We start from the raw sequence: 13,088 nt of genomic DNA, 5'->3' as shown, positions 1-13,088 counted from the left end.
ATGGGGAATGCATCATTCATGAGAATGTAGTTCGGTTGAGGACAAATTGGTTGAAAATGTTTAACCGAGAGCACTTTCGGTGATAGTGGAGGACTCGCTTTTCTCCATTGTTGTGCAACCTCACAGTATATATATTTAAGTTCAGGAGGTATGTGGGGCCCACCCCCCACACATCAGGGGTGGGGGGGATTGTTCCCCTGCAAAAAAAATATATTTTTTTTATTTTTGCTGAAAATGCTTTTCGCTAAACTTTTTTGGTAGATCTCCAAATGACAGAACTACCATAAATAAATCTACATAAATGTGTGTTAATGATATCTCCAAGTTTGGAGTCATCTACAGACTTTGTCAGCCACAGACCCTTAACATCAGCTTAACCTTAAAGAAGTGAATACCAAATAGAAGTAGCCATAGCACAGAAGCTTAGGGGACCTCACTACTAAGAAGTCTTTTAGAGGACAACATGTCCCTAGTCCTGACCATACCTCTCAACCTCTTAGTACAAGAAATCTGGACAAAGCCTAAAATAATGGGGGAGGGCAAATGCCCCAAAATAGGGGCAGATTTCAAATATTGCTCTTGAAAATTTAGAACATTTCTAGAATAAATGAGGTTTGGGCACCCGGACATATGGCTGGCTACTATGATGGACAGCTTCAGTGCTGGTAGCAAGGGGGTAAGGTTGGAGAAGAAGTGGTTAGGGTGTGTTGGGCTTTTAAAGTGGGGAGATGTTCATGGGCGGCATGTAGGTTCTTGCACACTCATTCAAAGTGTGCAGGCATACACCCAGCGGTAGAGTGTGGCCAGCGAGAAGGTAATACTGTCAGCCAAGCGTCAATTTCCCTGCTCTGAGTGGGTTATCGGCTGCCTTTCAGGGATCCCAAAGTATACGTGGTAGGGGGAATGTTCATTGGCAGAAAGGTGGGGATGCCTTTTGGGGGACAAGAGGAACACTTGGGGACACATTCTGCATTAAGGTGCTGGTATTGCGGTTCATGCTCCAGCAAAATCTGGATGTAGCAGTGGTGGAGGAACTGATTTGAGGGATTTCTATTAAATCAAAGGGGGCAGGGGATAGAACAGTTTGTAAAAACCTGAGATCAGTGTCTGGAGGGAAAATATTTTGGAAGCTTTGGAGGAGAAGGAGCATCGGGTGGGTAGGATACTGGGTCCTTTTGACAACTCCCCCTTAGACAGTTTCAAGATTTTGCCATTGGGCTTGGTGCCAAAGAAGAAGGTGGGTGAATTTCAGATGATTCACCATTTGTCTTACCCAGAGGGGAACTCCGTAAATGATTTTATTTTGGTAGAAGAGGTTAAAATGAGTTATGCGTTGTTGGATGACATGGTGTGGGTCATTAGGGGGTTTAAAAATCTGTGGTTAGTGAAGGTGGATATTGAATCTGCTTTCTGACTTCTGCCGGTATGGAAGGAAGAATGGTCGCTGTTGGGCATAGTTGTTGGAAGGAAGTTTTATTTTGACAAGGTTATGCCAATGGGATGCTTTGTAGCCTGTGCTACTTTTGAGAAGTTTAGCATGGCTTTACACTGGATTTAGCAGCAGCGGGTGTACACTCAAAGGGTGGTTCATTACTTGGATGACTTCCTCTTAGTAGGTGAAGGGTGTGAGGGAGTTCTGGTAGGTATGCGGGAGTTTGTGAAGATGTGTGAAGAACTGGGGGTTCCATTGATTAGACAGAAATTGGAAGGTCCAGTGACGTCATTAGATTTTCTGAGGTTGTTGGTAGATGCGGAACGTGGATTGTTTTGTGTACTGAATGAGAGGATAACCCATTTGAAAGAAAAGATAGCCTGGGTGAAGGCTAGGGATAAAATGTGGATTAAGGATGTCAAGGAGCTGTTAGAGTGTCTGAATTTTGCATGTCATGCTGTTAACCCGGGTCGTACTTTTTGTAGGTCTGTGGTCTTTCTGCTGAAAGGGTGGAAAAGCAAGCACCACTGGGTAAGACTCAGTAAGCTGACACGGGATGATTTAACTCTTTGGTTGTCATTTTTAGAGATGTTTAATGGAGTTTCCTTTTGGCAGTTAGTTGGATTGGTCAATGAGATTTGCAGTTATTTACAGATACAGCATGGGGTACTGGTATTGGAGCATTTTTGGGGGGTGAGTGGTTTGCAGTTCTGTGGCTGTCTGAGTGGAAGGATGATTGGAAGAAGGCTGTTGCTTTCTTAGAGTTAGTGCCAATTTGGGCTGCATCCATGGCTTGGCAGGAACAGTTGAGGGAAAGGAGGGTTATATTTAATTTGGACAATAGTGCAGTGGTTTGGGTTTTACAGGCAAAGTCTGAAAGGTTACTGCTAATTTTATGTAAGTTAGTTTTACAGAGTTTGTTGATTAACTTTTCTTTTACAGGTGTACATGTGGAAGTGCTAGGAATGGGATTGCTGACAGTTTGTCTCACCTTCAGTTTTCCAGGTTTCGGCAGTTAGCTTTGATGGCATCGGAAGAACTGGAGGCAGTGCCAGATGAGGTGGATTGGGTTGCAATGACCAGGAGATTGGTGCAACAGTCCTGGGTAGCATCTACCAGGAGGGCATATGGTAGGGTATTGTTTGATTTTGATATATTTATTTTACAGCTGTCCAAGAAGGAGGGAGTCTGGTCAGAAGAATTGTAATTGCGATATTTAGCTTGGGCTCATGTACAGGGTAGGGCATTGCAGTTGGTTAAGGTGGACTTGACCACAAGCAGTATATTAGCTCATGTGGCATGGTTGTGTGATTTCACTAAATCCTGGACAGTTGGTTGTATGTTGAAAGGATGGGGTAGAGTGGATGGCTTGAATAGGGATAAGCATTGGCCTTGACAAGGCAACCTTTGAAGGTTTTATTATGGGGTCTAGCTTTTGTGGGTGGGGACTCAATTATATTTTTTGGGTGACATTGAGCTTATGGATGGATTTCAGAGCTTTTAGAGTATCTGAGTTATTTGAAGTCATTGGTTTGAGAGGATGTCATGATACTGCCTGGGGCAGTTCACATTTGGTTACAGAAATCTAAGACAGATCAGCTTGGGAGGGGCACACAAATAGTTTTGGGGAAAGATAGGTGTGAACAGATGTGCTCAGTGGTTTGGACTAGGAAATTCATAGCATTTCATAGGGGGAGTTCACATGATCTGGTTTTCTGATTAAAGGAGCATAAGGTGATAATGGGTGGTCAGTTGATATGTGTAATGAGAAGGGCATTCCACTGTATGGGTTTTGTGGGTGAGAGGTTTTCCACCCATTCCTTTCAGATGGGTAGAGCTTTGGATTTAGCAAAAGAAGGTAATTCAACTGAGGTCATTAACAGAGTGGGGCACTGGTCTTCAAATGCCTTTTTGTCTTACATAGTGAATAATGAGATTGGTCATTAATAGTTTTTTTTCAGGTAACGTGATTGTCATCCTAGGCCACTCATATGTTTATTGGGCACCGAAGAGGGCTGCAATTAGGATTAATGGTTCAGATGTGGGTTTGCATTTGTTCAGTTGGAGAATCAGATGGCATGGCATTACAGGCCTCAGATGGAATCAGCTTATGCAGGAGTTTGCTGGTATACAATCACAGATGGGGTTTCCTCAAGTCTTGGTGGCACATTTGGCAGGTAACAATTTGGGTTTCATTCCAAAGCGGTAATTGGTGTACCAGATAAAGGAGGATTTCATTGCTTTAATGAAGTTGTATCCAAGTGTGTGTGTTGTGTGGTCCGAGATAATACTCCATATTTTTGGAGGCATGCTAATAATTTTATGGCAGCAGAATGGGCACGGCGATTTGTTAACTTTAGGTTGGCGAGGTAGCTGCGACCAGTGGGCATACATACGATAGAGCACAAGGAGTTTGCTGACAGGGATCCAATGTGGTGCAGAGAGGATGAGGTACACTTGAACGATTTTGGATTTGAATTTGGGTTTATTTTTGGAGTATATGGTGAAAAGCTGGTCTTAGGTGAGAGAAACAGCCTGAGTCAGGCTGATGGGTGGAGAAGAGAGGCAGGCTTGTCCTTCTTCTGTTCCGCCCTGGTGTTTGGGTTGGTGTAAGAAAGTTTGGGGGTGAAAGTGAGTGGTTCAACGCTGCTCCCCCCATGGTGTATGGATGGATGTAAGGATTTGGGGTTGAAAGTGAGCGGTTGGACATTGCTTGATGTTTAAAAATAAGTGAGTAGAGGCGAGGATGCTGCTTATTTGAGTATGGTGAGCGGAGATACGCTGCCCTGATGATTGGTTACAGGATGTTTTCTTGTGATTGACAAATGAATTGAAATGATGCAATAAAGAATAAAGTTATGATGCAATAAGTTATGTTGTTTATGAATTCAGTAAAAGGTCATCAAAGGTCTGTTTGGTGTGCTGTCTTTTTATTGAAGTGGAGTGTAACAACAGGATTTGTGTTTGTATACATTTTTTGAAGGAAATGAAATACAAAACTCATATGTATGCCATTATTTAGTGGCTTCAATCCTCACTGATTTGACAGACAACCATAAAGTTTATGAGGAACAGACCTCTTGGTATATATGGATTTGTATGAGGCAAAAATGTGGACATTCTGTGAAAATCTGGACAGTTAAGAGCTATGATCCTGACTGATTGCATTCTTTCAGAGACAGAGTTTACTATCCCATGAGTAACATAGACAGGCTCTTCCTTTTACAAACCCAGACTGGTTTGGGTTCAGTGACTGAAAGCTGCTAATACCTTTGTTTCCAAATACCATAATGATGTGCTCCATTACTTTACAAATAAGACTGGTAAGACTTACTGGTCTGAAGTTGCAAGGATCAGTCGTGGATCCACCCTTGTGGAGGAAGTTGACCACTGTTTTTATCCACAACTCCAGCGCAAAGCCAGTTTCAAAGCTGATGTTGAACAAATTTAGTAGTGAGCTGGTGCGACAGTGTTTCATACTGACAATAAAGCAGCCAGACATATTGTCTGGACCCACACAGCTAGTATTTCTGGCCTTGGATGGTGCCCCTAGGACCTGGTTTGAGGTGACCTGTGTGTTGACTGAAACACAATTGCAAATGAGGGAAATCTGGGGGGAGTTTGTGCTAAATGTATCTGATAGCATTTTTGATATATCCTCAGAGGGTGAAGAGGTGATATGTCCTCAAGGACTGAAGAGGAGACACTGTTATGCATCAGTTTGTTGCTGTTTTGGGTGTTGTTCTTAGGATTTCTTACATACTTTGAAAAAGGCTTTATGGTTGTCTTTTACAAAGGTGGCAATTTTCCTTTCATACTTATTCTTGGAAGATTTGATTTGGCACGTAAGTTCTTTGTTTAGTCTCTTAAATTCATCTCTCAAATGTGAGGTATTGTAGTTCTCGGGACAAGGAGTTTTTTCCTTTTGTTATACAGTTTTTTTATACTCGGATCCTCCCGGTGGGGATTATTTCTAAATTTAGCATTGTATTTTTATTTGTCTCAATTCAGGACCAGTTTATTTATGCCTGCATTAAGGTGAAAATAGAAACTATCTGTAAATGCAACCAGTTTGCTAGTGGGTCCTCAAGGGAAGGTGGGTCCTAAATTGCATCAGGTCGTCAGCTAGCTGTGGTAGATTTGTCTTTGAAATATCTCTAAGGCCTGTAGGGTTTGTACTGGGCAAAGCAACAGATGTGTAAGCACAATAGAGGTAAACACTGTACAGATATTTCTCAAACATTAGTGTTTACACCTTCCCTTTTACAGACAGTTGTGCCAGTTAACAGAATTGCTAGTCAGTATTGTACATGAAGTGCTTAGGCTGATTTCCAAGTATCTGATATCAAAATCTAAACACTTTTAGAATTAGAGAGATATGACCAATTTCAGCACAGTCTTTTCTACATTAATATAGTAACTTTCCTGTATTTGATACATTAGTGCCATGTTAGAAGTTATTTTACTATGACATTAGTTTTCATTTTCAGCCTCTGTGCAAAAAATACTAACCAATTTTTTTATTTTTCTACCTTTGTTTATAGGATTAATTTGAAAAAACTTGTAAAGTTTGGCAGCCATGGTCATTTTAAATCCATTTGTACTCTGTCTTTTGATCCAGGGGTATCGAAATTAATGAAACATATATCAGGCAAGTATAACTGTTATCAACAATGCTTTAAACTGTTAAATAAATTATTCATAAGTTAATAACACACATGATTCAGAGCTGTATTATTTTCTTCTGGTAAGCATGTGTATATATCTCTAAGTAATTTCCTCAGGGTTACATAAGAAAGTCGTTGGGCCTGATTGGAATTCCCATCCATGCATTTGCTTTAATACTAGTACCTCTGGCATAAATGCATCAGGTGATCATTATCGTCACAGCAGATTTCTTTTTGTGGTATAGTACATTATTTAAGACACATGGATACATTTTTTTATTTTTTAATGTTATCAGAAATGAGCAGGCTACTATATTAAATTAAGATTACAGTAACTTAAATAACTATTTCAAAGTGTGGGCAAATTCATTTTACTTACTATTGTTATCCACGTAAAGTATAACAAGAGTTATTATTACAAAGTGCAGTGCACACTAACTGGTCTAATCTATTCTTATTTTTACGTTTCTCTAGCAAACAGTGTAACTTGGTCCAATATTTAAAGTTAGAGGCAACAGATTTAGACCTAATGGTGTCTGTGTTTAAAAATTCTTGAAAGGGTGGGGTTGGCTCCTCTAATAAACCTCAAGTTTTACAAATAAGGACATAAAAAGCAATGGCTAAAAACAAGAACAAAAAGACAATTTTTATGCATTTTCTTTTTTAGAGGAGCAAACTCCCTTACACCTCCCCAGCTACAAATTTATATAAACCAACTCCTTGGCTGAACAAATATGAGGAAGAGATAAATCCCCCAAGAGATAGGATTCACTGTCAGCACACATGTAGAAACTGTACCAGCAGTGATTTCCTATGAAAAACAGTTGTCAGAGTTCTGTTCCTCTTGTATATTTTCACTTGGGCATCTGACTCAGAGTGAATCAAGATGTTGGTAGATTTATAGTTTTCTTCCAAAATTTGCTCTGTTCAAGCTACCTTACACTATATAACAAGAAGTACTGTGTACCTTGTATACATTCAGGGCTTGCAGCACTGAACGCAATCAGATGCTTGGATATGTTATAATTATCTAAGCAAAAAGTTTTTATGAATATCTGAATTTATGGACAAATTTCATTTAGTATTTCAGTCACAGAATATATTCTGCCAGTCTGTTTTTTTTTAATATTACATTTCCAGTGTTTAAGGTTTTTATTTTATACGTTTAGATCTATAGTTTAATATCAATCATTTTATACTTCCATGAGAAGATTTTGCACAACAGTGAGGAAGTTGCCATTTCAGATGACTGAAATATTTTTATCATCATCGATAGTAAAATTAGTAGGTCAGACATTGGAAAAACTTGGACAGAGAGAATGGAAGAGAACAGCTGATGCCAGCTTGCCCATCCAGGGAAGAACTAGCTTTGGCTTGCCACTTGGGCTACATGTAGAGGGAGCTCTGGGTATTGCACCCACACTGCACAGTCCAGCTAAATATACACACTCTGGCTGGGGAAATCAGAGTGTGAAGGCTCACGTCAAAGAGCAGGCAGTACTGGAGCTCTGAAGTGCTGTTATAGAATTGTGGAGCTCCTGAAAGCTGGCCAGCTCTCTACCACCTGACATTTGTCACAGGGGACATGAATCGGAAGACTAGGCACTCTAGCTAGTAATGAGTGGGTCATAAGATTGTCTAGTCCAAAGATGTCTGCCTCTTGCCCCCGACAGGGTGAATGGGACCAAATCGGTAAAGGTACTGGAGCTATCAGGCAGGTCTGTTAGGGAGGAAAAAAAATACTTTTATAACACTTTTGCAAACACTGAGTCAACATATGGAGGTACTTTATTCTACTTTAACTGTTGTTCTAGTACTTTTTGTTATATTTCAGTCCACTGAGATAGGATGTGAATCACCATTAATTCTCAGTGTTGTTTTTAGAGTAATCATCTTACAAACCATGAGCTATAGTTTGCCACTCCTAATACGTTGTATATTTTTTGACAATGTTTGCTGGTGACATAAAATGCATGGTCTTTATTTAAATTGAGTTGGGTAGTACTGCCTTGCCTAAAAGAAATAAAGGGCACTTTTATCAATTCATTTAGTCTGTTAAGCACTTAAGTTGGTCATCATGTGTTTTGGGTTTTGCTAAACATCATTATTTCATCAATGGGACTGCTGTGTCATGCCCTGAAATATTTATGATGCAGAGTTCACACCAAGTCTAATTTATTCTAAACCATGAACACCCTATGGGTCAAAAATGTGAAGAATAATTGAATCATGCAGCTTACCTCAATTTGGTTAAACCAGTCAACATTCTACCCCATGATGAAATCATATATAACTTCAGGGATTTACAGGGAAGTGATGCTGTAATAACATGGGGCCACAATTACCTACACACTTGTATATAACAGATAAAATTAAAAAAACTCCTATCTTTACCATTCCCTGTTACTAGTGAAGTCCCTCATTGCTGTCTGGGGGCTACTCCTTTTTGGAATCTTTTTATCAGACATCAGAACTGACTGAAATGTCATACTAACCAAATATGCAGATAACTTGGGAACATTACACTTAATATCAATAACAGCAACTCCCTTCAAACAAAACTTACCACACAAAGAAACAGCCTCACATTCAGTAACAAAAATGCAACATTTGGCACTCATCCTGGCTTCGTAGTTATATTTTCATGTAGGTGGGTGTGTGCATGCCTCTAGTTAATTAAATTGAATGACCTAAATGGCAATAATGCTAATGTTATCATGTTAAAATCTACAATAAAACATTGACACACTTATGCACATGGTCCACAGATTAAGCAAGCAGCATGCAAACTGAAAAAAAATTGTTTTTTTTTTTTTGCAGGGGTGCAAGATCCCTCCTGAACCACCCATGTGGAGGACTGCACCCCCACACCCACAGATTTATTTATTCCAACTCCAGGGTTGCACAATGTCTGAGGAAAAGTCATATTCCACAGCCCTAGTGATTGCAGATCTCATACACCTACCGGCCAACAGTTTTGTCAATTACAGCATGTCGACAAAGCAATTTGAGGCATGTCATATTTCAGACAATTCTGACACATTTACATATTTATATAGAGATAGATAGATACATACATACATACAAACATATGGGTTCACTGGCATCGCTCAATTTAAGCTGTAATCAACCTCTGCATTGTGAACACACTTTGACTGACAATACAGATGGTTGACAGATGTGTGAGATAGACAGTCCTCAGGGTAGGTTATATACCCCTCTCCCTGAGGATTGTGCGATCACATGGTTAGTATATAGAGTCAGCCAACCCCCACATGGGGAGTACATGGGAGCTTGCCCCCTACAAAAATCATGTTATTGTTTTATTACCAAGGTCTGAGGTTAGTCCTTGGATCATGCATCAGAACTGTGTCATTAACATTGTCAACATTGTCAATGTAAATGTGTTGATATTTGCCTTGTTGACAATTGTGGATATCTGACCAGGCACACTAGATCTGCACACACACACACACACACACACACACACACACACACACACACACACACACACACACACACACACACACACACACACACACATACACACAGTATAGATGGACAGCATATCTATATCTATATCTATATCTATATATATATATATATATATATATATATATATATATATATATATACACACACACACACACACACACACACACACACACAATATTGATGAACAACTAAAATATCAGCAAACTAGTAAAAGACCTTGGAGCCCATGTAATTGATGATCTTTCTTTTGATAACAGTTTAGACACTACTGTAAGAAAAGCATATGAAATTGTTTACCTGGTCTTCTAAGGGATTGACAGCCAAGTTACCAACATAACTCTTCTCCCTACACTGCTCTTATCAGACCAGTTATATAATATTACCTGCTGTTCTGTATCATACTAATATAAGATGTGGTGCAGCTGTGGAAGGTGCAAAGATTGTTCATATGTTGAACTGAAAGACTTCTAGCTAGTCTTAAAGCCAAAGATTAAAATGTCTATCTCTGTTCTATATATCTTAATGTTTGGAATCTTTTTTACTCAGAATCCCTCCCATTGATCTGAACGCAAAAGGATACTCAGCTTCAATAAATATTAATATCAATAATACCATGACAGTTGGCAACATCATATCTTAAAGATTCCTATAACTATGGAATAATATCCTCTCACAATTTAACTATTTATCTCAGTTAATCACTCCATACCTTTGAAGTGGAACTGGATGATTACTTGGACATCTATAAGTTCCAGGGTGGGATCTGGGGCACTGAGATTCTCAATTGCCATTAGAGCCTGTAATTTTTCACTAAACCTATGGACAGATGGACCTGTGTTGCAATGCTTCTTCTTGTTAGATATAATCTGGATAATGCTAGCCCGACCTTTAGTTTACTGAACATCATTACCTCATTAAGTACGCTGATATCATCCACTGTTAGAGCCAAGACTTCTGTCTTGTTGGTCCCATTTACTGCATTCATATTTATTTCACCTGGCTTATTTGGCTTACCAATATAACTGTGGGTGAAACCCATGATGCTGGCCCTATCAACTTTTCAGTAACATTATTCTTTTCTTTCTAACTGTGCCTTCACTTCCTTTCTTAAATAGAATTATATTTTTCAGGTGTAATTACACTATAGGTGGTACGCCTGGGTCTATATGCAGCTTACTTTTGACTGCCTCATGACACATCACTTTATTCAATTGCCTGCCAGCCATACTTGTTGTGTTACTCATTGCTATTTCGTATTGGTATCACTTAAAGTGACCTTGCAGTTGTATAGCTTAGTGCAAAGATCCCGTGCCTTCTAGTAAATGGAAACTTGCACTAGTTTTCCTCTTATTTTGCTTTTATATCTGCTACAAAACAACCTTTTATAGGAAATGGTATATGTGAGCTGTAAAAAACATAACTTCTTAACTGTCTGGATTTTCATGTCATATTTTTAGTCTGCTCCTCTTAAAATTTGTGGTTTTTTCACAATTTATTGAGGACTGAAGTCATTAAATAATATTAGACATTTGAGTTTCAGATTTAATCTCCTTCAGGAAATGCATGCTAATGCAAAACCTGTTATTCTAACAACTTTCTACATTTATAAAAATAGTAATTAAAATCAGTTCCTATTTTGGGGTCTTTCTCTCCTCATTATTTTTGGCTTTGTGGCTTTGTCTAGATTGATTGTGCTAAGTAGGTTGAGAAGTATAATTAGTACATATACTGGCATTTTCTTTTCTTTTTTTTTTTTGAAGCTGTGGTTGTGGTTTTAATATACCAAAAATATGACTAGTTATATTTACTGAGGAACCACAACTTAACATTCTGACTTCTTTGTTTATTTTGTATTTACTTCAGCTCTTATATTTTATTTACATCTGTGGATTTTATACACATTCATGTCTTTCTTTATGGCTTTTTGTTGAATGTTTTATTTCTTTCTGTTCTACTAGAATTTATACACAATCATGGAAAATCATTTAACCTTTTGCATTTTGCATACCTATCCATAAGTTTGGTACTGTATTTTGTGTGGTGTTGAGTACCATGAATTGTTAAAATGAAGGGGAGCAGAGTTGTGATTTTAAGGTTCTCAGTTGTGTATATAGAACATTTTTTTAAGGAGTGATGGATTATATTTTTGAATTTTGGGTATTAACTATTTGTGTGTGTGTGTGTGTGTGTGTGTGTGTGTGTGTGTGTGTGTGTGTGTGTGTGTGTGTGTGTGTCTGTGTCTGTATGTGTGTGTGTGTGTATTTGGATGGGTCCACTTTCAAATCTCAAAGTACTGAAATATCGAATTTCAATATTTCAAGACGAGAACTTCAAAAACTCACTACAATGAAAAAGTAAAAAAAACAAATGATACAATAGACAAACTTCATAATATTGAAGTTTCAGTATGTAACGCTATGTTATTTAATACACACTCTACCACACAAACAAAAACACAAACACGACCATCCACCCTACACTATAACAAACTAATACAACATACACATCAACAAAACCCAAGAGATCTACATATTAGCAGGGGGACAAGCCACCCTGTGCCCTCCCCACCCCCGCTACTTATAGATACCAACTCTGAGGTTGCACTACCACAACAAATACAACAAACTCAATAGTACACACCCTATACTTCCATTGCACACTTTCACACGTACAACCTGGAGAAACACACACACACACACACACACACACACACACACACACACACACACACACACACACACTACACATGTACAAAAATGAACACTTACACACACACACACACACACACACACACACACACACACACACACACACACACACACGCACACACAGGCACACACATTCACACACACACACACACACACACACACACACACACACACACACACACACACACACACACACACACACACACACACACACACACACACACACACACACACACTCACCTACCTATCCCACCTACTCCTAAAACTTCCCAAAAATTAAAAAATAAAACATTTCTACCCAAAACCCATAAAAAAGACACAAACCTACTTATTTCATAAACAAGTCGGCCACCATGTCTAAACCCCAGAATATACTACACCTTAAAAAGACAACACACTATAGACTATACACCACACCACAACTTCCACAAATTCAGAAACCTAACATTTGATAAAATGCAGTTTCGAATAACCGCACTTTCATTACTTTCATCTTGAAATATTGAAATTCGATATTTCATTATTTCGAGATTTGAAACTGGACCCATACGTGTGTGTGTGTGTGTGTGTGTGTGTGTGTGTGTGTGTGTGTGTGTGTGTGTGTGTGTGCATATTTATATATATATATATATAGATATACATACACAGACTTTTTTATTTCTCTTTTTACATTGTATTTATTAAGAGTTATATGACTATAGTGATCACATGATAAAATTATTTAAAGCTGACATACTTGTATATTATTATTCTGATTAAGCCTGCCTTAATTATGGATAAAAATTC

General features: G+C 38.6%; 1 protein-coding gene across 1 annotated transcript in view; it reads left to right on the top strand.

The window, feature by feature from the left end:
- Window positions 1-13,088, top strand: part of LOC122806349 (mucin-3A-like) — a 239,655-nt gene that overhangs the window by 148,855 nt on the left and 77,712 nt on the right. The window contains exon 3 of the mRNA XM_044076687.1: window positions 5,977-6,083. Coding sequence (XP_043932622.1) covers window positions 5,977-6,083 — 107 coding nt within the window. The remainder of the gene's footprint in view (window positions 1-5,976; window positions 6,084-13,088) is intronic.

Source organism: Protopterus annectens, chromosome 7.part0, assembly GCF_019279795.1.
Source record: "Protopterus annectens isolate FY-2018-M chromosome 7.part0, PAN1.0, whole genome shotgun sequence".
NCBI classification, from domain to species: Eukaryota; Metazoa; Chordata; order Ceratodontiformes; family Protopteridae; genus Protopterus; species Protopterus annectens.
The sequence above is the reverse complement of the archived record's forward strand: the minus strand, read 5'-3'. Positions and strand labels throughout refer to the sequence as shown.